The sequence below is a fragment of the Eubalaena glacialis genome, chromosome 15 (assembly GCF_028564815.1).
Source record: "Eubalaena glacialis isolate mEubGla1 chromosome 15, mEubGla1.1.hap2.+ XY, whole genome shotgun sequence".
In the NCBI taxonomy this organism is placed as follows: Eukaryota; Metazoa; Chordata; class Mammalia; order Artiodactyla; family Balaenidae; genus Eubalaena; species Eubalaena glacialis.
In genome coordinates this window covers 68,268,667-68,294,897 of record NC_083730.1, presented here as the reverse complement: position 1 = coordinate 68,294,897, position 26,231 = coordinate 68,268,667, and the positions used below count along the sequence as shown (strand labels likewise).

Genomic DNA, 26,231 nt, shown 5'->3' with positions numbered 1-26,231 from the left:
AATTATAGAGCCACAAAACCATATCCCAGAAAATAAAGGAAGTTGAGGAGGGGACATCACCAACAATCCCACTTTCCTGTTCCATTTTAGTTTTTAGATGAAAAAAAAAACCCCATCTTTGGGAGTGGTGGTGATTGTGGTGATGGTTTTCACGGGTGCGAAACCCCTGATGTGACATCCTGCAGCCCACACCAGCCTCACCCCCTTACCCAGCTGTTCCTCAGACACACCCAGAACTCTGAACTCCCCATCTTTGCCTGTCTGTCCCCATCTTTAGGACCAGCTCGCCGGCCAGCCTTCCCCTGACCTCTGCCTCCTCCTGGATGCCCGCCCTCAAGGCCCACACACCTCTGCTGTGGCCTGGCTCTGCCTGCCTCACCCTTTCCTCCCTGGGCTCTGCGCTCCCACCCGGGCCAGCACTGGCTGAGCACCTACTATGTCGTAAGCACTGGGGGTTCACTGGGGAACAAGACAGACAGACCTCTGTTCTTGGAAGTTTAGATCTAGCTGGGGACAGACACCAAATGGGGGATTACAGAGTGTTATATACATGGACCCCACTTTCCTCCTCATTCTTCCCTTCCTCAGGAGGGAGGAATGATAAGAAAGCTCTTCGGGGAAGGACCAGAGACCCAGGGTAGGAGTGCTTTCAGGGAAGGCTCAGAGGATGGGATGAGTGTCCTTGGGGCCAGAACAAGCTGTCCCATGGGGAGATAGCCACTATCTTGCAGTGTCCTTGTGCCCAACAAGCCACTTGCTCTACCAAGAGAACAGAGCTTGCAAACCCAAACCAAACAGTGTCAGAGTTTCTGATATGAGCTTGCTTATGTGTACAATATTTAAGGTGGGGCTGAGTTGGGGCCTGCAAACCAGAGAAAGGGACACTTCACTGATGGATGAAGCCACCCCCCGCAAAGTATCCTCTTCTTTCCCAGGTGTTTAATGATAATGTCCCTGATGAGCCCACAATTCCCCCTGGAAAATGAGAGACCCTGTCAGCAAGGGGGAAAAAATGTTTGTGCTTTTGGGATTCTCCGTGCTGACAGCCAGGGAATGGGGTTTTGGAGGCCTGGGTTCTAGTCCTGTCGGACCCACTCCCTGGGTGATGGGAGCAGGTCATCCAAGGAAGGCAACTAATACTGATGCTGAGCTGCTGTGTGCCATGCCCTGGGAGGTCAGGATTTATTATACCCGTTTTGAAGAAGAGGTCCTCAGGATGTGAGCACTGCTGGGATTCCCGCCTCGCATTGCTGGCCACAAAGTCAGGGCATCAACCCCTGTTTCCTCACCTGCAAAACAGGCTTTACAAGGGCCCTGTTGGCCTTGCAGAGGAGTGGGAGGGGACATGGGGCCTGGGAGGGGTGACAGCAGGAGGGTGGAGAGCCTGCAGGGGGCGGCAGTGAGCTGTGCCTGGAAGTGTCTGCCAGTCCCGCCCCCAGGGTTTTCCTGCCAGTCTCCCAGGGCACCAACATTAAAGGCAACCATGGAAGGAACAGCACATGCTTTATGTTTGCCCTATCTGGTTGCCTTACACATGGTGCTCACATCTGACATATGAGGACAAAACTTGGGCTCAGAGAGGGGAAGGGAATTGCCAAGGTCACAAACAGGCCGGCCCTGGGCTCTGTTCCTCTAGGTTAGATGTCAGGGCATCCGCTCTGGGTGGCACTGGAACTGCGGGGAAGGCAAGACAACCCCTCACATCCGTGCAGGGACAACAGCCGCGGGGGCCTGGGAGGGGGGTGGGGAGGTATCCTGGTTCTCATTTCAACGCCCAGGAAGCAGGCACAGAGGGGCAGAGGCGGTCAGGACTCAAGCCGGGTTCTCTGGTCGATAAATCCTGTTTCCGTATCCCCTCACCCAGCAGGCTGATTGGGGTATTTTCACTTGGCGCCCCTTGGACACCCTCCAGGGTGCTGTGTGTCTAAGATCTCTGGGCTTCCCTGGGGGACGAGAACAGATTTTGTTTCGCTGCCCGCCTGGGCTATGCTGTCTTCCGCCCAGCCCTGCGCGTCCCAGTGGAGGCTGGCGACCCCTTCAGAGGCAGATTACAGAGATAAGTTCGGAGTCAGGCAAACACCTGGCCCAGGACCGCAGGAAGGGAGACGTGGGTGTTGAGTGACCTGGGGAGAAATTCCTATTGATTATCTCTGTGACAGTCCCGTGTGGCAGATGTTGCTTCATCACCCACCCCGGGACCCCAGCGCTGGAGGTCCGTTGGCACCGCTGGGTGACCTGTCCGCTAGGGGCGCGCTCAGCCGTGACGCCGGTGAGGGGCTGCCGGGCTGGGGGGCAATGCGGACCCAGGGGTTCCTGTCGCAGGAATGCAGAACTCGCCGTCCGGGCCTCGGTTTTCCCAGGCGCGGGGACGCTGGCAGGGCCACGGCTGGGCGGGGGAGCGGCCCCTTTAAGAGGCCCTCCCGCTCGGTCCGCCGCGCCGCGGCCACCGCCCCCCGGCCCTCCCCTTCCTGCGGCACCGAGTGCGGGCCGGGCGCGAGTGCGGCGTGAGCGGGCGGGCCAAGCGCAGCGCGGGGAGGCGGCGGCGGCTGGGCGAGCCCGAGGAGAGCAGCGCGCCGGCGGCGGCCATGGGCTAGTGGGCCCGGCCTAGCGGAGGTAGCGCCCACCCTGCGCGCGCCGGGAGCCCCGCACACAATAGCGGCGCGCCCAGCCCCGCGCCCTTCCCCCGCGCTCGCGCGCCCGCCCCTCGCCCCGCCCCGCGCGCGGGGAGCCTGGCCGCAGCCTCACCTGCCGCCCGGAGGGGGCGGGCATTGTTCGCCAGCTGCCGCCACCGCTGCCCCGCCGGGGGCATGGGGGCCGCCCGGCGCCCCGGGCCGGGCCTGGCGAGGCCGTGGCGCCGCCGCTGAGCCGGGCCCCGCGGCAGCCGGGCGGCGCAGGTGAGGCCGGCCGCGCCATGGTGGACCCGGTGGGCTTCGCCGAGGCGTGGAAGGCGCAGTTCCCGGACTCGGAGCCGCCGCGCATGGAGCTGCGCTCGGTGGGCGACATTGAGCAGGAGCTGGAGCGCTGCAAGGCCTCCATCCGGCGCCTGGAGCAGGAGGTGAACCAGGAGCGCTTCCGCATGATCTACCTGCAGACGCTGCTGGCCAAGGAGAAGAAGAGCTACGACCGACAGCGCTGGGGCTTCCGGCGCGTGGCGCAGCCCCCCGACGGCGCCGCCGAGCCCCGCGCGCCGCGACCCCAGCCCGCGCCAGCCGACTGCGCCGACCCGCCGCCCGCCGACGAGCCCGAGGCCCGGCTCGACGGCAAGGGCTCCCCGGGCAAGGCCAGGCCCGCGGCCACGCGCAGGCCCGGGGCCTCCGCTCCCGCGGACCGCGACGACCGCGGGCCCCCCACCAGCGTGGCGGCCCTGCGTTCCAATTTCGAGAGGATCCGCAAGGGCCCCGTCCAGCCGGCGGCGGCGGACGCCGAGAAACCCTTCTACGTGAACGTCGAGTTCCACCACGAGCGCGGTCTGGTGAAGGTCAACGACAAAGACGTGTCGGACCGCATAAGCTCCCTGGGCAGCCAGGCCATGCAGATGGAGCGCAAGAAGTCCCAGCAGGGCGCTGGGCCCGGCCCTGAGGACCCGCCCAGGCCCTCCTACCGCGGGCGCCTCTCCGAGAGCAGCTGCGGCCTCGACGGCGACTTTGAGGACGTGGAGCTGAACCCGCGCTTCCTGAAGGACAACCTGATCAACGCCAATGGCGGCGGCAGGCCCCCCTGGCCGCCCCTGGAGTACCAGCCCTACCAGAGCATCTATGTCGGGGGCATGATGGTGGAAGGGGAGGGCAAGGGCTCGCTCCAGCGCAGCCAGAGCATCTCGGAGCAGGAGAAGCGCCTTACCTGGCCCCGGAGGTCCTACTCCCCTCGGAGCTTTGAGGACAGCGGAGGCGGCTACACCCCGGACTGCAGCTCCAACGAGAACCTCACGTCCAGCGAGGAGGACTTCTCCTCGGGCCAGTCCAGCCGCGTGTCCCCGAGCCCCACCACCTACCGCACGTTCCGGGACAAGAGCCGCTCACCCTCGCAGAACTCCCAGCAATCCTTCGACAGCAGCAGCCCCCCCACGCCCCAGTGCCAGAAGCGGCACCGGCAGGGACCGGTGGTCGTGTCCGAGGCCACCATCGTGGGCGTCCGCAAGACGGGGCAGATCTGGCCCAGCGATGGGGACAGCTTGTCCAGCAGGCTGCTTCAAGACGGCACCTTCCATGGAGACGCAGGTGGGTACCTCTACCACCCTGGTGGGCACAGCTGCCCTTGGCTGGAAACCACTGAGCAGTAGGGAATGCGGGGAGGAAAAGGTGGATAGTTTTTGGAGTGATTTTCAAATACTGTTGTGGACTGGAAGGATTCTTACTGATTTTGAGCCTGAACAAACTACATCCCACCTTCCTCCTGAAGGCAGATTCCCAGTGTTTGGAATGGGATTGGGGTGGGAGGGGTGGTGTGTGGGATGGTCGGTGGCTCCTTCCTTTGGGTCTGAGCTCTGTGCTTCTTGTGGGAGTTCTCTCTGTGGGTTGGGACCAGGATGCCCTGGGCAGTCATCTCCTTGCCTTCTGATTCCCCCCACCCGAGCAGTAGGGATGGTATAAAGAGTGGGTCATCTCTGCTGCTTGGATGGATGCTTTTAGCCGGGATTGATCCGTGTCTTGGGCAATCCCCGCCACCTGTCCTGGAAGAGTTATATGACACGTTTGGGGAACCCAAGAGGTGCCAGCTGCTCCCAGGCCATAGGAGTGTCAGGTTCGCTTGCTAGTCAGAGCAGGTGAAAATAGGAATGAAGAGGAAGTGAGGTGACGGACAGTTCTGACTCAGTGGGCCACTGAAGATCCACAGGGTGAAGATTTTATCCAGGGCTGAAGCAGGGCCACGCCCGTTCTGATCTGCCCAGTTTTGATGAGAGACATCACCCATCATTACTCACCTCTGCGCATCTTACCCAAGCTCCATTTTCTGATCCATCAGTGTGCTCTTGCCTCCTCGTCTTCCCTGCCCACTGATGCTCATTTTGGGCTCCTAGTCCACGGTCTGACTCCTGGCCCTGAGATTAAACCTATGGGATTTGTGTATATAGTACGTGTACACATTTGAGTACAAATACCGTGAGGCGCAGGGGTGATGGGACTGGGTTTTGAGATCCAGGCACAGTTCGTGATTGGAGTAAGGAGAGGGATTTGGGGGGTGGGGGTGGGGGTGAGGCAATCGGGAGTCTCTCAGAGTCCTGGTCCCTGTTGGGCTGATCCGGTTTTCTGCTCCATTGATTTTTCTTTCTCTGCTGATGGAGTTGTATGTGCTTCGTTGGTCAGCATCCTCTTGAAACAAGTGAGGCTATTTTTGGCTCTGTGGAGTGGCCTCTTTGCGATCAGTGCCCCGTCCTGTTTGTTTTAGGCACATCTAGTTGCTGACTTCATCTGCTGCTGGGGTGGGCTGTGGTGTGTCGCCGGGATCTGTGGCCTGGCCCAGCCGCATCCCCTGAGTCCCTCGTGGGACGGGTTGGGGGGAGGCCGTAGTATTTAGAAGCCTGCTTTGCAGGCACGTCAGCTCCTCCGGGGTCTGGAGGATTGCCCTGTGGTCGCTGGGCACCAGCCCCGTCTGGCCAGCTGTCGGCTGAGCGAGCCAGCTTGAACTGGTCCTCGGCGCCCGCCAGGGTGTGGGAGAATGTCGTTAATAAAGCAGAAAATGAGGCGTTTTCGTGGAGACCTACAACCTGAAACCATGATGTCTTGCTGGGGGAATTCAGAGTCTCCAGGGACCGGGGCCCTGTTAGAGGGGGTGTGTTTCGGGGCCCTCCCTGCGGGCCGTCTCCCCAAGCTCACAGCTCCTCGCCTGCCTCTCAGCCCCTGCACACAGGAGAACCCGGCTCCGTGGGTAACGCTGGGTAGGTTCCCAGCCGAGGAGTTAATTTGACAGCTTGGACCCCACTCTTAGCACTTTCTGGATCCTTCTCTGAAAGTCCTCAAGGTCCCACGTTCTCTCTCCTGTTAGGTTTTGAAACTCTTGGTGTTTTTAGCTCCGGGAGCCTGTAAACTCAGTACCCAGCAGGCTCCTCTGAGCGTTGTGGCTGGAGGGGAAGGAGGGACCCATTGGCCCGGCCATCTGTCTCAGTCCTGACTATTTACCCATGTTCTTTAGATGCCTGCTGGCCAGGGCTGCGCCTCTGAAATGTGACAATGAGGAAAATCGCTGTGGGGAGGGAGTGGAAGTCACCTAATTCTCTGACGTGGCTGCTGCCGACATGGGGGCCCGGCCCTAGTAGCTTCAGAGCCTCTTTACTCTCGTATTTCTGAGTTGAGGAAAGGAGCTGAAATGACCACTAGCCGCTGTGCGCCAGGCATGGTGACAACATGCTTCAGGCAGGGCCCCCTGTGGGCTCTCCATCACCCCACCTGCTCCACATCTGCAGGTAAGGATGCAACCAGGAAGTGGCAGAGCTGGGCCTCCAGGCCCCGCGGGAATGCAGAACCAATGTTCTTCCCACTGCCCCACACATGCCTGAAAAATGCGAGTGGGGTGTCTAGGGGTCCTTCGAGCTCCGCACACCCAGGGCCCACCGGCTGCGAGCTCTGCTGTGTGCAAGCCTGTCCCTCCTACAGTACGGGCTGCGTAGAAGGAGAGAGTGTGGTCCTTGCCCTCTGGGAGCTTACAAGTTAATGGGAGATAGGAACACACACATCACTTATGTGTTCAGAGGGCGTGCCATCAGGGAAGCTTCTGGAAATAGCTGCATTGGAGAGGGGCCTTGTCTAGGGGCAGAGGGTGGGGGCTGCCGTCTGCCCCTGAGGAGCAGTGGAGCAGAGGCTTCTGTGACTCTGGACTGTGTGCTTTGTCCTTTATTTATTTATTTATTTATTTATTTTGTGGTACTATATGACATAAAATTTACTACCTTCACCCACATTAGCCGTTTTTAAGTGTACAGATCAGTGGCATCAAGTACGTTCACATAGTTGTGCTACCATCACCACTGTCCGTCTCCGGGACTTTTCATCTTCCCGAGCTGCGACTCTGTCCCCATCAAACAGCAGTGCCCCCTCCCCCAGCCCCTGGGACCGGCTCCTCTACTTTCCGTCTCTATGATTCCATGACTCTTGGCGCCTCGTCGCAGGAGTGGAATCACACACATTACGTGTCCCTCCGTGTCTGGCTAGTTTCACTTTGCGTTGTGTCCCCAAATGTCATCCATGTGGTGTCACATCCACGTGTGCGTCTTGAAGGCAGGGATCCCTGGTTCATTCCTGGGCCTCCCGTGGAGCCCAGCTCAGAGCCGTACACACAGCACATCCCCAAGATCCTGTCCTCCTTTCCACAGCCGGGGGGCCGGGTCGGGAAGATGGGAAGGTGGCTGGTCATTGGGAAGCGTCTTAGCTGCGTCCACCCCTGTCCCTTAAACTCCTTTCGAGGACTTTGGCCACCCTTTCCTGAGAGAGGTCACACAACCAAGGACCTTTCCTCTTTTAGGTCTGAGGCACCCCAGCCCCGTGTGTCCCTTGTGAGATGGGACCCTGGATCTTGTGTTTCTTCCTGGGCGCTTCTGCAAGTGGCTGCCCTGTTGTTTCACATTTCTGTTAAGCAGCTTAATTTGCCCTTTGGATTCTGGTGACATGTTATCATCAGAATGATCACAGCTTTGTTTTTCCCTTGGGTGGTTGAATGGACCAGCGACGAGCGTGAGTAACTGTGGGGCAGGAAAAGGTCACCCAGGCCTGGCTTGGGCTCCACCGGCATCTCTAGACCAGAGCCTGCCGCCACCTCCAAGTTGAGTGCAGGCTCCTCCCCGGGGACAGAGGCAGAGTCCGAGACCATTTAAATCATCACCAGGGTGGAAACGGAATGTAGATCCAATTTTACAAGGATTCTCCAGCTTGGGAAGGATGACTTTCATGTTTTGGGAACAGAAGGAAGCATTCTGGACCTTTCACTGAAGAAGGAGCTGGGAGTGTAGATTCGTGTGGGTCCAGGGGTAGGTGCCCCCCCATTCCTCCCTGTTGCTTCTGGCTTCAATAGCCGCCTCCCCTCCCTGGCTGGGAATCCCGTGGTCCAGCCTGCCCTGTGGTTTCAGAGGGTTCCACTTTCACGGTGAACGGATGGGCATCTTCTCCAGTTGCCAGACAACAGGCCTGAGTTTTCACTGAGGCTGCTTTTCAGATCAAGGCTCAGGAGAAGGTGGTGGCAGATTTAATTAACTCTGAACCCCACGGGGGTCTTGACCCCGACTAGAATTATAATCCCTGTGGCTCATGTAGGATTTTTTCCTTATTCTTGAAAAAATGTAATAACTTTAATTAAAATAACTCATTTATGTAACATGTGATAGGTTTTTCTTTACTGTGGTAAAATATATGTAGCAAAACGTGGCATTTTCACCTTTTTTCCGTGTTCAGTGGCATTCTGTATATTCATGCTGTTGTGTAACCATAACTATCTCTAGAACTTTCCATCATTCCTACCAGAAACTCTGTATCCATTACGCAATAACTCACCTTTCCTCCACCCCCAGCCCCTGGCAACCACTGCTCTACTTTCGGTCTATTTTCTGTGAATTTACTTGTTTCACGTACCTCATGTGAGTGGAATCATGTAATATTTGTCCTTCTGCGTCTGGCCTGTTTCACTCAGTTAGGGTTTTGAAGTTGCTGGGTAGCGTTCATCCTTGATGCCCCATCTCTGGTTCTTCATAGGTGTCTTCTCTTCAGGAGAACACCTGTTAGCCATGGCGATGTTTCCTTGGCTTTCACACCCACGTGTTTGAAGCAGCCCAGTATGTTAGCGTTCTGGGGCAAAATGCCACAGACTGGGGGCTTCAACAACAGAAATCTATTTTCCCTGCAATTCTGGAGGCTGGGAGTCCAGGATCAAGCTGCTGGCAGGATTGGTTTCCTCGGAGGCCTCTCCTTGGCTTGTAGGTGGTCCTCCCCTTCACATGGTGTTCCCTCTGTGCCCGTGGACCCCTGGTGGCTCTGTGTGTGTCTAAAATCTCCTCTTCTTATAAGGACATGATTCAGATTGGATAGGCCCCACCCTGATGACCCCATTGTAACTTAATCACCTCTTGAGAAACTCATCTCCAAATACAGTCACGTTCTGAGGTGCTGGAGACTAGGACCTCGACGGGTGAATTTCAGGGGGACACAGTTTGGCCCCCAGCACTCAGTGAGTCCCTGATTGGGCAGCAGAGAGATGGTGTGTGTGTTGTGCTCACCAGCCGGGTCTTAGGAGGAGTTCAGGTGGAGCATCAAGCGGCGCTGGGCGGCCTGGTGGGCCAAGACCACCCGGCCGGTGTCAGGAGAGCTGCGTCCTAACACTTCACGTGGCCACATCTCTCTCCTCATCTAAAATGTTAGGGGTTGGACCCTGTCGTTGCTAAGATCCTTTCCTTCCATTCTTTTTCTTTTCTTTCTTTTTTTTTTGGCCTCACGGCTTATGGGACCTCAATTCCTGGACCAGGGATTGAACCCGGGGCCACGGTAGTGAAAGTGCTGAGTCCTAACCACTGGACCGCCAAGGAAGTCCCTTTAACTTTTTTTCTTTAAAATTTATTAACACAATTTTTCCACGTCTTTCTTCTTTACTCTGGTTTGTACCTACGTTTCCTTTACTAAGGCAACCACCTGTCCCCCGTTCAGGCACTCAGAGGTATTTATTGAGCATCTACTAAGTGCCAAGCACTGTCTCCTGGAAATTCTCTCTTGCCTTTATTCACGGGTTTGTGGAAAGGCTTCTTACCATGCGCCTTGTCTTTAAAAAACCAGTGCAGACAAACAAAACCTTTGTAATGTCCTTGCATCTTCCCTGACGGTGTATCTTTCTTTAGCTGTATGTTTGCAGCTATTTCCTGTGAATCCTGTGTCTGTCCGGCTTCCTTCTTCAGGGTGGTGAGATCCTCTAGATAAAGACCTACCTTGGTGTCTTGTGTCTTGGGTGCCGTGGTGTTTGTGGGTCACGGATGGAATGAGACCCCCATCTCTGAGGTTTCTGTTTGGTCTGGCCCCTCCCTGTTCGAGCCCCACTCCGCTTTCCCCCATCTAATAATCGGCATTGATTTTGGGGAGCCTGATGACACAGGTGCCCCAGCAAGGAAGCTGTTAGCTTTGGAGATGTCCTGGAGGTTATTTTTCCTTCCTTGCTGAGGTTTGGGCTCCTCTCAATCAATCCCAAGAGCTTCCTGAATCCCCGGCCTGGGGCCTGCTAATCAGCTGTCTTGGATTCTGGTGCCCCCTGGCCACTGCCACCTTGCAAAACAGGGACGTGGCGGTGGCGGTGCCCCGGGGAGACGCGCCTGCCAATGTGGGGCGGGGGCGGGGACTGCGATGCCTGACTTGGGAAGTAAACATGACTTTGGTGGAGGCTGTTTCTCGTGCCCTCAGAACATTCTTGTGAAGTGGCTGGAGTGAGATTATACGCTGTCGCTGTCGTCAGGTTGGGTCTGAGGGGGTGTGAGACACACACACCCGCCCAAGGTCAGGCCGTCAGTGGAGGGGCCGGTGCTGTCCTCTCTCCTAGGCTGGGGGGTGATGCCTCTCGCATGAGAGTGGGCACCGAGTGACCTCCCCAAAGGTGGAGGGGACCTGATCAGTTGTTTGGCAAACAAAAAAAACCTCCCGGAAAATGCTGTAACCCTGTACATCCTCCTGGGGCACCTGGCTCAGATTCCTCCAGCAGGTCACGTGGCAGAGCGCCCAAGAGGACAGACGTGTTGGAAGGACACTGCCTGTCCATCTGCCTTTTCCCTTCAGCAGTCAGGGCACTGGGGCAGGGTCGTGGTGCTGACAGGCTCTGCTGTGGGCAGTCCTGGGAGGTGCAGAGGGGCAGGGGCTGTCTGGGAAAAGGTGACAGAGGTGGCCGGCCGTGTGCACAGAGGGGTCAGCGCATGGCCCAGGGAGCACTAGGAAGGAGCTGTCAGTGGCTGGGAGACCGTGTGGAGACACCGGAGGGAGCGGGAGGGCCCTGCTGCCCCAGCTGCCGGGGGGCTTCCCTGGTGGCGCAGTGGTTAAGAATCCACCTGCCAGTGCAGGGGACACGGGTTCGATCCCTGGTCCGGGAAGATCCCACATGCTGTGGAGCAGCTAAGCCCGTGTGCCACAACTACTGAGCCTGCGCTCTAGAGCCCGCATGCCACAACTACTGAAGCCCGCACGCCTAGAGCCTGTGCTCCGCAACAAGAGAAGCCACCGCAATGAGAAGCCCGCGCACCGCAACGAAGAGCAGCCCCTACTCGCTGCAACTAGAGAAAGCCCGCGTGCAGCAATGAAGACCCAACTCAGCCAAAAAAAAAAAAAAAAGGGCTGCCGGGGTTAATTGGTCTGCCAGGGGGGCAGGAAGAGATTTTCTGCGGGTAACACATGTACACATACCAAGGGTAGCCTTCTGGAACATATGTCCACATAGTCTGGGGAAAGAATGCAGACCTTGAAGGTAGGAGACCTGGACATGCCTGAGATCCAGCATGTGGCTTTGTACGGGGACTTGGTTCTGTCAGCTGGAGAGGACGCCCCCTCCTTGGGGGCTTGGTGGGAGCCTGAGTGCCCAGGATGGTGGCCCCCGGGATCTGGACCCCTCTCTGGTCTCACAGAGTCACCCCCTCAGGCATCTAATGTCAGTTGATTGAACACCACTTAGCAAGCAATTTTAAAGGAGAAATGCATAATTCAGTAGGTGCAGGCCTTTTCACCCACTGGGCTCAGCTCCAGGAGGACCCCGGGGTCTGCCGGGCCCTTCCTCCCCCTCTGTTCCCTCTCCTAATGTGTCCTCCTGGGCTGAGTGGAGTTCTTAGGTCTTAAAGGTACAGTATGTGTGTATTTTTCTGCATCATGGCCCCAAAGGAGAGCCAGCTGCTTCACCTAGTGGGCTGTTCGTCGGCCCAGGGCACCTGGGGCCGGGCACGCCCCTGTGGGGTGGAATGGGGTCTTCTTGCAGTGTTCCTGGGGGCCTGGGAAGCTAGGAGCTGCAGGGAGAGAGAGACAGCTTGATTTTTCTCATAGGGCCCCCCCACCCCCAAGTTTGTAGAGAGAAAGCTTAGAACCACTTGGTTCTCGTTTTTAGTGATTGTGAGGCCGTTAGAAAGTAAGAACCACAGACTTTCTTACTTCAGTGAGAAACAGAGGAGGAAGACAGGAAGCCACGAGAGTGGCTCACGCTCGGTGCACTCAGGCTGCTGTGTGGGCTGCCCAGGGCTCCGCCAAGCAGAGGGTGCTGCCCTGGGTCGTGTGGAGGGGACACAGGACAGCTGGGCCCCATGTAGCGTCTGAACCATTTTCAGTGTCTAGCTCAGTGACATCAAGTATTGGGTTGGCCAAAAAGTTCATTTGGGTTTTCCATACCATCGTAAGGAGAAACCCAAACGAACTTTTTGGCCAACCCGATACATTCACATTGTCGTGCCACCATCACCACCACCATCTCCAGAACCTTTTCCCAAAATGAGACTCTGTCCCCATCAAGCAGTAACTCCCCCCTCCCCGTCCCTAGCCCCTGGCACCCCCAGCGACCCGCCATCTGTGGATCTGCTGTGGGGCCTCTCGGAAGTGGACTCACATGGCCCTTGTCCTCTTGCGTCTGGCTTGTCTCACTCAGCGTGATGTCTTCACCGTTTCTCCCTCAGGCCTCGGTGGTGGTTGGACAGCAGGACCACGACCAGGCCAAGCTGACCGAGGCCTCTGCTCAATGGGGAGGCACATGGTGCTTGGGGAGCGGGCTGCATCTTGCACAGCACCATCCCTCACAGGGGTCCCTGAGGAGGAGCAGCAGGGATCCCCATAGCTGAGCTGTCTGAGGCTTTAGGTGAGGAGCTGGGGGAACCTGCAGGCTCGTGGTTGAATAGATGGGGCAGTCTTCATCCCTGGCCCTCCCCAGTCTCGTGGAGTGGCTGTGCTGTGAGCGGGGACGTGCAGGCTGGGCCAGCCACGCTGGTGCCCCCCTCTCCTGTCCTCTCCGAGGCGCAGGGGTCCCCGTGCTGGGCTCAGAGCCGTTGTCCAATTGACTGGAAGGCCCTGCGACGTGACCTGTGAACTCTCTTAGGTGATGCTCGGCATGGCGGCTCAGCCTCTGGGTGTGTGTGCAAGCCGGCATGTGCAAAAGCAGGATTCGTACCTGCTCAAATCTTAGACCAAAAAATGTAACTCACTTATGAATGTTGACTTCTGAAAGCTTTCCACTTTCTCCCCTAGGAACATGGGTGGAAGTGTCTGCTTTGGGGCCCCGCGGGGTGGTAGGGATGGTCTGGATCCGAGACCGCCATGCCTGTGGGCGCCCGTTGGGAGGCCCTGTGGGATAGCATCTTGCTGGGGGCAGTCAGATGGGCCCCCTCCCCCACCAACCCCCGAGGCACCTGGGCAGCCGCTGTCAGAATTCAGCTGTAAAGCTCCAGGGTGTGATGATGAACATCAGTCTGGGTACCCCTCCTGTGGTATTTTGTCAGCACCCAGATGGTGCAAGTCGCTCTAGAGCAGACTCTTCTCTGCGGAGGGGCCAGCGAGACTCCAGAAGGCGGGGTAGGGAAGTATTGGAGACCCGGTCCGCGCACTGCTTGTCACCTCCCAGCTTCCCCTGCCCCGTGGGCCCTGTGCTGTTAATCCCTGCTATGTCTGCAGTCTTGGGGTGCAGAAACCCCGGCAGGGTAGCAGGGAAAGTCAGAGGGCTGAGACCCGGCTGCTGGCTGCCTGGGAGAGGCCCTTTATTCTAATCGCTGGGCTGGGACACTGATTCCGCAGGTGGCAGGTGGGAAGCCATCCCAGTCGGCTGATGGGGTGCGGCAGGCAGGGGCATGGCTGCCAGAGCCTGAGTGCCCTGCTGGGCGCCCCAAGAGTAGGGGGGACGTCTGGGAGGAGAACAGAAAGTGTCTGTCTCTCTCTGTCTCTGTCTCTCCCTCCTTCTCTCTCTCTCTCCCCCTCTCCCCTCTTTCTCTCTGGCCCCAAAGCACTGGGCCCCCTCAAGTATGTGAGTGGATCAGAGCCGGTCCTAAAGGAGGAGAGTCACTTTATATTTATTGAATTCCAAGGCAGGCATGATGGGGCATGACAGTAAATAAGACCTTGGACATCAAAGGTCAAGGCGAGGCTTTCTTGGGGGAGCTCCCTCTGTCATCGGGGACACCCACGCCGGCCCCATAGGGCTCGGGGGCATGTAGACCAGGCAGGAGCAGCGGGTCAGGACCCTTGTACTGTCCCTTGGCTTTTCCCTTTCACAGCTATTTTCAGGGGGCTTTTTAAAGGCTGGGCTGGGCTGTGGTTCACTTGGGAAGGGTCTGGGGGGTTCATTTGACTGGGGCCTCCTATGGGTCAGCGGGACAGCATGTGACATCTAGGGGCCCACGTCCTTCCCGGTGTCCTTGGACGTGTCCAGGCTGTAGCTTTACTCTGCTCGGTGCCACTGAGCCCAAAGACTCAGCAGGAACTGGGGGGCATTTGACCTGGTGGAGATTGAAGGCAGTGTCTCTGTCCTGGTTGTCCACATGGACCGCCTCTGCTGTAGTTAGAAAAATCACACACATCCCCACAGCTGGTCACTCCTGGCAAGTCTGATTTGTGAGGTTCTTCTTGTTTTTGTTTATCGATATCAGTTTCCCTGGGTCAACAGTCCAGCATGGCTTAGCTGGGTCTCCTGCTCAGGGTCTCCAAAGTCTGCAAAGTGTCGGCAGGGGCTGCATTCCCATCTGGGGCTCCACATCCCCTCACCAGCCCAGGTTGTTGGCAGAATCAGTTCCTGGTGGTTGTAGGACTGAGGTCCCTGTTTTCTTGCTGCCTGTCGGTGGCTCCCAGCTCCCAGAGGCCTCCACTCTTCATAAGCACTTTCTACACGGATATCTGATTTCCTCCTCCGAGCCAACCTGGATTTCTGTAAGTCTCCCTGGGTGATCTCCTCTGCAGCCAGGCTTGAGAATTGTCCACCTCCGGAGTCCATGAGCACTAGCTATGTGTCTTGAACAGTTGTCATGTGGAAGAGGGAGTAGATTTCTTTAGGGTCATACCTGGGAGGCTGGTCTGTTACTAATGGTTAGAAGCTTCAGGGAAACACATTTCTGCTCAGTGTTAAGGGAGGTTTTCTTTTCTTCCCGACTTTACATAAAATCATATCTCTGATTATTTTATGTAGCTGAGATCTAGCTGCACTGGGGGTCCTGTTTTTGTCAATTAGCGTGAGCATTTTCTTGTTTTACTGAATATTTTGTAAACATTATTTTTAAAGTCTACATTATTATTTGTAATAGAGTTATAGCTTAATTGATCTAATTTTAATGAATTTTGTTGGACATTTAACGTTTATTAAATGTAGCTCGTTATTATAATGTTTCAGCGAACATCTTTTTTTTTTTTAATGAAGCTTTATTGAGATATAATTCACGTACCATACAATTTGCCCATTTAGAATGTACAATTTGATGGGTTTTGGTATATTGCATTATTAACTTTTTAAAATTATGTTTTTGTGTGTGTATGTATATATAAGCATAAAACTTACCATTTTAAGCATTTTTTAGTCCATAGATCAGTGATAGTAAGTACTTTACATTGTTGTGCAGCCATCACCACTGTCATCTCCAGAATTCTTTTCATCTTGCAAAACTGAAATCTGTGTCCTTTAAGCAATAACGCCCCCTCCCTCCCCCGGCCCCTGGCACCACCATCCACTTTCTGTCTCTGAATTTGACTGCTACAGGGACCTCACAGAAGTGGCCTCATACGGTATTACTATAAACATCTTATTTCATTGAGCATAATGTCTTCGAGGTTCATCCATGTTGTAGCATGTGTCAGAGTTTCCTCCTTTTTTAAGGCTAAATACTTATCCCATTGTTTTGTACTTAAACCACATTTTGTTTTAAGTACAATTCAGTGACATTCATTAGTCAGTGAGCATCTCGTCTTTTTACATGTGTTTCCATTTGCATTTCCGCTCCCTCCTTGAGGGTGAGCATCTGTCAGTGGATTTAGTCGGGGTGTGGGTGGTTTTAAGACACTTGATATCTGCCACCAAATTACCTTCCAGAAACGCTGTCCCAGTTTACCTGTGGTTTTGCAATGAATCCTCTGCTGTCCTCTGACTTCTTTCTTGCCAAGCTGGGTCTCACTATAACTCCTGATTCCTTGGTGCTCCCCAAGCACTCTGGATCAAGAGAGGCTCAGAGCTGGGGCCACACCAGTCCTATCTCTCATTTGGGAAGATCTCTGAGGCTACCAGCTATGTGACAGTCCTTTGTCAGCTCCGTGGTCCTTGGCAGGGAAGGAACTCACTGTCTCCTTGTTTAGCATAGAAGATGCTATCTTATTGCTGCTCTGGGCTGCTTGTAATCGAAACTGAAAAGCACCTCAGCCTCCCTTGCATGCATCCTGGCCGTGGATTGAGTCAGCTAGACAGCATTGTCCAGTTAGTTCTGGCCCCTGGAGTTCCTACCTGCCTTAAGGGAAGCTCCAAGGAAGCCAAACACTGTGATGAAAAGGGATTTTACAGAAGGTAGTACGTGGTTGCACTCAGGCTGCAGAAGCTGGCAGACGCGGGGCCGGGGCAGCAGGACGCTGTTGGGCTTGTCAGGTCAAACACCTCCCTGTGCCTGAGGACTTGGAGCCTGTAGGCTGTGTAGTTGTGTAGGCTGTGTGGTTGTGTAGGCTGTGTAGTTGTGTAGGTTGTGTGGTTGTGCAGGTTGTGTGGTTGTGTAGGCTGTAGGCGGGGCAGGTACATACAGGAAGGTCATATCTGGAGGGTGGGCAACGTGGTATAATGGCCTTGGGGAGGAAAAGAGAGGGATGGACTCTTTTCCATGCTGGTGAGTTGTCTTCCACTGCGGATGATCTGTCTTATATTTAAGTGCTCGCTGCAGCTGAGAGCCAGCACTTGTGGAGTTTTAATCATCACAGCTTGTGAGCTATAGAGCTGGGGCTCTTACTTGCTCCCTCCTCTCTGTTGCCTGTCTTGGCTGTGCCATCAGCTGCTGTTCTGATTCTGAGTAAATCACTTAAACCCTGTGGGCCCCTGACTCCCCCCCACCCCCCACCCCATAAATGAGGAAGCTGCACGGTAGCATCTTTAAGATCTCTTTAGTTTTGTGATTCCAAATAAAATTAAGTCATGTTGCTCTGAGTTGCCAGCAAGTCACTTGGAAAACCTTACTGGCGGGTGTCCCGAAGCAGTCTTCCCGTAAGACCCCAGTTGGGTCTGGCTGCCTGCAGTGACGGGTCCAGGGAGCCCGTGGTGGGCCAGGGGGTGGATTTGGCTCTGCGTGTACATTTAATGGGAACCAGGATGCTTCTTTGCTGGTTGATTTATCTCCCTTACTGCCCACCGGCCAGCCCTAGGGTCGGCCCCCAGGGCGGGCACAGATGCTCAGGCTGTGCAGGTGTCACCTGCGTAGCGTGCTGAAAGGCATAGCGTGGACAGCTGGGAGGGGGGGCCCAGCCTCAACGTGAGAGAGGGTGAGGGCAGCGTGGAGGGCGTCTGCCGGGGCAGAGGTGGTGGTATCCAGGCAGGTGGTTGGCAGCGGGAAGCCTGGAGGTGCCAACTGGTGTCTTGCCAGCCAGAGCACAACCCTGCGTGGTCAGGAACGCTTGTGCTGAGGCCAACCCTGAGACAGCGGGGCTTGCATGCAAGGCTCTACCTGCAACATCTCTGTGCCGTGGGGTTGGGGGACTTTTGGTACCTTGGGGCCATTGTTTTCCTGCATCACAGATGGCCAGTCCTCAAGCAGCCTGCTGCCTCACAGGCCCCACCTGGGATCAGAGTCTGAGGGGAAGCTCTCTGTCTAGTCCCTGTTACTTTCTGAGCATCCTCAGTGTCTGCCAGAGCAAGGACTGTCTTGTGCCCGGGCTGGCCAGCCCCAGGGATGGGTTGGTCAGTCTGGAGGACACGAGGAGGAGAAGGAGACCGTGCTGACCGTCTGCACTGCCGTGGGGCTCAGATGCCTCAGCAGAAGTCCGTGCTTTCCTTCAGGACTTCTTGTTTGGTGAGCTCGACTGGGACTCCCAGGGACCCCCAGAGTGGCTGGCATTCCCTCTCTGGCGGTCTTGCAGGAGAGAGGACCCCTCCTTTTACTGGAACTTTGCACTTGGGTTTGGCTTTGCGCTTTGTAATAGAATCCCGTGTGCCTTCTGGGATCTGAGCCCCACTCCACCCTGCAGAGAGCTGGGTGGTACCCGCCATTGGCAGAAGCTTAGACCGGTCAGAAGGTTCCATGGCAGAGCCTGGATTTGAACCAAGCATGGTTCTGTGAGCCTCTGCCCTTCACTGTGCGGTATTGGGGTGGCCAACCTTTCCTTAAAGAGCCAGATAATAGCTAATTTAGGCTTTGTGGCTGAGAGGCAAAATTGAGACTATTAGGTAGGTACTTATATAACCACTTAAAATGTAATCACTTAAAAATCGTTATAAGATCCATTCTCAGATCCTGGGTCACACAAACGGGTAGTGACAGGCTGGGTTTGGCCCGTGGGCCAGAGCTTGCTGACAGCTGTCCTGCAGTGCGCTGCCTCCTGATTCCTGGTGATTGTGAAATGAGATGACGGAGCCGCGTGTGGGTGTCTTTCCTCTGTGCTCGGGAGCCCTTGTGAGGCAGGTAGGGTCAGTCCTCCTGTCCCCGTGAGGCCTCCTTCCCCCAGGAAGTTGCGGGGGCGGGAAGCAGGGGTGGGGAGCGGTCACCAACAGCGCCCTGTCTCTCCCCCGCATCCTGCTGCTTCCAAATGTTTATCCCCTGAAACCAGGCTGCCCGTGGGTTCATGACGGTTGAAGCTGGGTGATGGGAATGGTATTCGTGATACTGTGCTCTCGATTTTGTATGTGCTGGCAATTTCCTGTAATAAAAAGTTAAGAAAATAGTCATTTATTGATCAAAGTTATAAAAGAGAACCCTCCAGTTTGAGAGAACAGGGTGTTGGAATCCTGAATCTTTCTCAAGCTCCACATATGTGTGAGTCGAATCTAACTCATCTGTTCCCTAGTAGCAGATGTTCCGGGAAAGCCAAGCTGTACTTGAGCCACTCCATCTATCATCCATCCCTCCATCCATCCATCCCTCCATCCATCCCTCATCCATCCCTCCATCCATCATCCATCCCTCCATCCATCCCTCCATCCATCATCCGTCCCTCCATCCATCATCCATCTCTCCATCCATCCAACCATCTGCCATAGTCCATTCGGGCTGCTATACCAGAGTACCATAGATTGGGTGGTTTATAAACAACAAAAATTTATTTCTTGGAGGCTGAAAGTCCAAGACGAGGGTGCCAGGAGATTCAGCGTGTGGTGAAGGTCCACCACTTCCCAGTTCATAGACGGCTGTCTTCTCACTGTGTCCTCACATGGCAGAAAGAGTGGTGGATTTCTCTGGGGTCTCTTTTATAAGGACACTAATCCCATTCATGAAGGTTCCACCCTCATGACTGAATCACCTCCAAAGGCACCCCCTCCTAACACCATCGCACGGGGGATTAGGTTCCGACATACGCATTTTAGGGGGACACAAACATTTATTGCATAGCTCCATCCATCATCCATCCATCATCCTTCTACCATCCAAATATCCATGCATCCATTTACTCATCATCCATGCATCTGTCATCCAACCATCCGCCTATTTGTTCATCTGAAATTTGTGTAGCACCTGCTGGGGTCCAGACTCCATGCTTAGGCCTCGACACAGTCCATGACCCCAAGGAGCTCATAAACACTGATAAATGGGGGCTGCGATGGAGGTCAGTACCAGGTGGGCACCAAGAAGGGGTAACTCTGCTGGGTTAGCTCTCAGAGGGCATTACAGAGGGAACGGCCAATTGGTTGGGTCTTGAATGGACCCCACTGAAAAGGAGAGTGTTAGGCCATTGTGGGGGATGGGGAGAGGGGGCATTTCAGGCGGAGACGGCCTGTGCACAGAGGCCTGGAGGAGTGGGACAGCAGGGTTCTGCAAGGCTTGGGACAGGTGGAGCATGGCTTTGGGATAAGGGACTGGCTGGCGATGAGGTGGGGAGATCTGGTGTGCCTCCCACCCTGGGCCAGAGAAACCCCTCAGTGACGCCTGCATGGAGGATGGGGTGAGTATGGGGTGGGAGAGCCACCCTGCAGCCACGGGCCTTGCTCGGTGCCCCGCCCGGGCCACTGTGGGTTCCGGGGCCCCTTCTGGACAGAACTCCTCCCCAGCTGGGCGGCTGCCAGCCTCGCTTGGGCCGAGCAGGTGGCTTACCTGCACTCACCTTTGCTTTGGCTTCTTGGCTCACGGACTCCTGTTGGGGAGCAGCGGTCCAGACATTGTGGAGTTTTGTGTCTGCCTGCAGAGCAGACGCGCTGGAGCCTCAGTGTTGGTGGACCTTTGCGCTTCACTTGGCTCCTCCGGGCCGGGGTGGGGCGGCTGTCTGCACTGCACACCTGCGGCTGGAAGGGCAGAGACAAGCAGCCCTTTCTCCTCCAGGGCCCCCCTCCCCGCCTGGCGTGTGTCTGCACGGTGTGGCGGGTCTGTGGCTGCGTGAAGGCCATGGCTGGGGCTGCGATGCCAGGGCCTTGCCTGCCCTAGAGCTCACGGTCACTTAGGACAGTGGGAAAGAGTCGTTGGGGTTTGTTTGTTTGTTTAATTGTGGTAAAATACACATAACATAAAATTGACCGTGTTAACCATTTCTAAGTGCACAGCTAAATGGCATTAAGTATATTCATGCTGTTGTGCAACCGTCTCCACCATCCGCCTCCAGAAGTTTTCATCTTCCCGAACTGAAGCTCTGTCCCCATTAACACTAATGCCCCCCGCCCCCCAAACTCCCTCCCCCGGCCCCTTTCAGTTTCCATGCATCTGACTCCTCTAGGGACCTCATGTGAGTGGAATCCTACAGTATTTGTCCTTTTGTCCTGAGCATAATGTCCTTGAGGCTCATCCATGTTGTAGTATGTGTCAGAATTTCCTTCCTTTTGAAGGCTGAATTTTATATATTCCATTGTACGGATGGACCACATTTTGTTTATCCATTCATCTGTGGATGGATACTTGGGTTGCCTTCACTTTTGGGTGTTGTGCAATCATGCTGCCGTGAACATGAGTCTCCAAATTCAGTGGTCTTTTTTTTTTTTTTAGCATCAGAATTTTACATTTGTTTGCCTCCCCCTTCAGCTGTTTGGTTTGTTTATTCATTTTTATTGAGATATATTTGGCATTTAACATTGTATTTGTTTTAGCTGTACAATGTAATGACTTGATAATATGTATATGTTGCAAAATGATTATTGCAGTAAGTTTAGTTAACACCTGTTACCACACATAGTTACAAATTTTTCTTTTCACCTATTTGTTTTTCAATCAATTCCCTTTTCTCTTTTGACAGATTTCCAATTACAGGAAATTTTGTCCATGTTAGGAAAATGAAATTTTGAGCTGAGGGTTAAAAAAAAAAAACATATAAGTTACCTGTTCTTTTTAAAAAATGCCAAAGATTCAAAAGATGCTGTGATGTCAGTAGAGGTATATGTGCATTGAAATGTAATTCACAGACAGTAAAAGTCACTCTTTTAGGTGTACTGTTCTGTGAGTGATGGCAGAGTGGTGTAACCACAATCAAGATACATAAGAGGTCCGTCACCCCAGAAATTGCTATCACCCCCAAAAGCTCTATCACCCCAGAAACTTCTATCACTGTGTCTCTTGTATACACCTCTCCCACCCCACCTGCAGCCCCTGGCAACCACTGATGTGCTTTCTCTCCCTCTGGTTTTGCCTTTTCCTGAATGTGGAATAAATGGAATCCTACATTGCGGAGCCTTTTGGATCCAGCTCCTTTCACTTCGGGAGGGCACTTGTGCCTCATCCAGGTGGTTGTGTGATACCTTGTTTCCTCTTGTTACTGAGACGTTTTTTCATCAACTGATGGGTGGACTGTTCCTTTTCCTTTCTGTTCTGTTCTAACAGCTTTACTGAGATGTAACTTACATCCCGTCTAGTTCCCCTGCTGCACGTGTACCGTTCAGTGGCCTTTATAGATCCACAGATTGAGTGATGCAGCCACCATCACTCTCTAGTCCCAGAACCTTGTCATCACCCCCAAAGTAACCCCACACCCATCAGTGGTCTCTCCCCACTCCTCCCCTTAGCCCTGACACTGCTTTCTCTCTGTGTGGATTTGCCTTTTCTGGACATTTCATACAAATGAGTTCTATGATATGTGGCTTTTGGTGGGCACCGCCCTTTTTTATGGTTTCTTTTGGAAGACCTGTCTTCCAGGCCACCCCGCATCCTGGGAGGGCAGCTGGAGGGTGAGGAGCTGCTCCTCATAATATGTGCCCAGCTCCTCCCCAAGCCCAGGCCTTTCTCTCTGGGTTTGGGGCTGCTCCCCGCAGGGTACCAGGGAACAAACCCCTTTTTCTCCTGGCTCCCCTTCCCCATAACTGGGGTCCCTGCTCTCCCGTCCTCGGCCTCCCCCAAGGGTTTGGATCCCAGAGTGGGCAGGTGGATGGGAGGTCTGACCCTTCAACCTCTGAGAGGGGCCTGCAGCTTCCTGGGTGCCTCTCTCTTCCCCGTGAATCCAGCTGCTGAGTCCCCTTTGTCGTTTTTGCCGCCGGATTGTCCCGGCCCCTGGGAGGGGGCTGAGGCAGGAGGAAAGCTGCCCGGCTGTGGCTGGAGGACCGCTGCTGGGTTTGGCAGACACGCCAGCTGTGCAGGAGAAAGACCTGCAGGGTGGGCTGTGATCACAGTTGGATCCCTTTGCTGCCCATTGTCCTCGGCCTGTGACTGCTGACACGTGTCCCTGGGAACCGCTGTGGTATTTGGTACCTACAGGGACGCCCATTGTCCAGGGCCCCGGGCCTCAGCAGGGAGCACGCGGGCTTCTGGAAACTTCTCAGAGCTGTCGCTGCAGGTGCGCCAGCCTAGAATAAGCCCCTGGGGGCTGGGCTCTCCCAAGGAGCACAGTTTTTACTCTGGGGACGCAGCGGCTTCTGGCACCGGGCGGTGGTGTAGACATGTGTTCGTGGACCGGGCCCTCCCGTGAGCATCCCCCCCCCCCACCTCACGACCTCCATGGGCTCTGATTCTGACGGACATGGGCGTTTATGACTGTGCTTTGGTTTATCCCCTTGTTTGAAGAGCAAGCTGGATGCACCTGCTCTCGGGCCAAGAGCCGTGGCAGCTGCAAGCTGCACGCCTAGCGCCGAGTCTTACTCAGACCGAGGGATGAATTATTTGCTCATAAATCAGTGTCTCGTCTACAGAGGACTCAGAGAAGTGAGGGCCAGCGGGCTTTCTCTCCATCGCTGGGAGGGTGGGGGCTACAGAAGGCACGAGAAAGGACAGTGCTCTCTCTGGAGACTTCCAGGCTCCCCCACCCCCGGAGCAGCATCCTGGGGAGGCCCTGCGAGAGCCTCCCACGTGTGGGCTCATCTGCCCATGGTCCCCTTGCTAGTCTGGGTGGGGCCTGGCTGTAGCAGGGCAGCCATCCCGGAGGAGATGCACTGACCCCTGCAGCCCTCAGGACCCTCACGGCCCTGGGCTCAGTGGGAAGGTCCCAGGCACAGGTGGGCACTGGCCAGGCTGTAGGTGGCAGCACTGCTGACCCAGCTCCCAAGCCCTGGGGTCTGGGTGAGGCAGGGGCTGGGCTGAGGGGTGTGGAGAGCCCCTCCCTCAAGGGACACAGAGCTGGGGACATCACTGGTCATTGCATTCACCTGACACTCCGTCGGTGGCCGCTGAGCAGGAAGGCCACGCTGCCAGTTAGCATCGTGAGAGGCAGGGAAGAGCAAGAGATCCCACTTTGTCACGTCGAAATCTTCGGGGGACTTCCCTGGAGGTCCAGTGGTTAGGGCTCTGCGCTTCCACTGCAGGGGGCACGGGTTTGATCCCTGGCCGCGTGGTGTGGCCAAAAAAAATATTTCTTTTCGGAAAATCCGTGTCTGAGAATGCAAGAAGGATGGTTACGTTTCCTCATCTGTAAACTAGAAGTCAGAGCAGTCATGCGTTCTGGGGCTTGTGTGAAGGTCCAGTGAGATGGTGCACACGAGGAAAGCACTTAGCCCGGCTGCCGGCGTGCCTCGGTGCTTCATAACACTTGTTATTCTCGTTTTATTGTTGTTATGACAGAGAGTGGGGAGGATGTTGGCTGCTTCATCAGCTGGCTGGACATGAGGGTTTGTTTTTTTTTTTTAAGAGACCGCCGTGGAAGATGACAAGCTGCCTTTTTCCATCAGAGTTGGAAACGCCCAGAGTCCATTTCCAAGCAGTGATTTTTCAAATGCTTCGGTTTTGTTCTAGGAGCACAGCCCTTCTTTTCAAATGACATTTTATATGACACCTCAGTACATGAAACAGATGAAAAGGGTCCCCGCTAGCTGAGCCCAGCCCCGCTCGGCCTCCCACCCCTCCTGGCCTGGCGGTCTCCACGTGGCTCCGAGGACCCAAGTGTGTGCTGTCCCGGGGGTGGCGGCCGAGGGTCTGGGGGCAGGTTCTTCCTGGAGGTCGGTGTCCTGTGTCTTCTCCAAGGTGGAGTCGGCCGGGCAGGGAGCCTGGCACAACTTCCTTCTTGGAGCAGAGGAACAGACTCGGTCCCCAGAATGACCAGCTCTTTTCGTCCGCAGATGCGGGGTGAGGTGAGGGGGCGCTCTGGCTCAGAGCCTGGGTGTGAGCCTGTGTTGTCCAAACCTGCATTTGGAAGGGGTTAAAGACAAGACTTCTGTCTGTCACAGAACTTTGCTTTTTTTCTTCATTTAAAATTGTGATAAGTGACACCTTAGTGGCATGAAGTACGTTCGCATTGTCGTGCAACCATCAACACTGTCCAACTCCAGAACTTTTCACCTTCCTCCTGAAACTCTGTCCCCATTAAACACTAACTCCCCCCTCCCCTCCCACCCCTGGCACCCCCCTTCTACTTTCTGTCTCTATAGATTTGACTGCTCCGTGCACCTCACAGAAGTAGAATCCTACAGTACTTGTCCTTTTGTGTCTGGCTTATTTCACTCAGCATAAGGTCTTCAGGGTTCATCCACATTGTAGCAGGTGTCAGAATGTCCTTCCTTTTTAAGGCTGAATAATGTTCCTCTGTGTGGAGGGACCACGTTTTTCTTATCTATTCATCCATCGGTGGACCCTTGGGTTGTGTCTACGTTTGGCTGCTGTGAACGTGGCTGTAATGCTTTTACTCTTGATTCCTTGCAACCAGGACCCGCCTGCAGGAGCACCCAGGGCACCACTCAGCTGCTGTTGATGGGGGATGGGAGAGGGCACCATTTTCCTGAGCACAGCCCTCTGGGATGTAGCAGGTGTCTGATGAACAGGGCAGGAGTTCTTGGAAAGGGGTGTTTCTGGTGGCAAGTCCCACTGCCATTTCCAGCCACTTTCTCTGCCAAGGAAACTTGAGTCAGCCGCTCCTGGGATGTGGCAAACCTCCGATCAGGTTCCGGGGAGATGATGGAGTGGTTTTCTGGGTGATCCGCCTCCCCCGAGCCAGTCAGTGACAACGCCAGTGTAGTGGTGGGACAGGGACACCTGTCCCTGTTTGGTTTTGACACTTTGCTTCCTGAGTGGAATGGGGTGGGCAGGTGCCTTCCTCCCAGCAGCACCGACAGTGTGGGCTCAGCCCTGGGGTGGACTGTGGTCCTGCCCTGCAGTCAGCAGTTCAGGAATTGGAGGCGGGGAGCCTGCCTTCAGGCGATGGGGATGTGTAAGGAAGCTTTGGGACCAGGGAGTCAAGGAATCAGGCAGTGACTGAGACTTCAGGCATTGGCCCTTTCCTGGAAACCTGGGTCATTTTCTAGAATAACCAGATTCCCTTGAATTTTGCCAGGTTCAGGAAATCTGGCTGAGCTGGCCTAGCTTCAGAATACAGATGCCTGGTTTCTGCAAAGCCGAGTTTATTCCCAGCCCCTTTCTCTGAATTCTCAGTGTCTACATTGTTTAGGAGTCATTAACATGTTTATAAGCAGAGACCCAGGAATCCCACCCTAGATTTTCCTAAGGAAATAGGACTTTTTTTTCCCTTTTCCTTTTGGTATTATTATACGAGCTGATTCATTGTATTCATAACAGTGGAAAGCTGGAAATAAACTAAAACTAGTCGCGCAATAGGAAAGGGGTTACATTAGCTGGGTGGACTATGATGTAATCAGCACATGGTAACAATGAAGATTATGTAGCCACGTGTAGCTCCTAAGTAGAAAGAGTGACACACAGAGCTGTATGTGTTAGGATTTGTATCTGTCATCTCTTGCTGTGTAACAAACCATCCCCAAACTGAGTGGCTTAAAAGAGCATGATTTAATCTCTTGTGACTCTGTGTGTGTATTGG

General features: G+C 55.0%; 1 protein-coding gene across 9 annotated transcripts in view; it reads left to right on the top strand.

Annotated features, from left to right (window-relative positions):
• The first annotated feature begins 2,693 nt into the window (after positions 1-2,693).
• The window catches only part of BCR (BCR activator of RhoGEF and GTPase), a 101,429-nt gene continuing 77,891 nt past the window's right edge, over positions 2,694-26,231 (top strand). For 8 of the 9 annotated variants that reach the window (XM_061170203.1, XM_061170198.1, XM_061170202.1 and 5 more), the window contains exon 1: positions 2,840-4,217. In XM_061170203.1, the coding sequence (XP_061026186.1) occupies positions 2,912-4,217 (1,306 nt within the window). In that variant the 5' untranslated portion in view covers positions 2,840-2,911. Of the gene's footprint in view, positions 4,218-26,231 lie in introns of all 9 variants that reach the window. The other variant, XM_061170199.1, reaches the window with a different exon arrangement.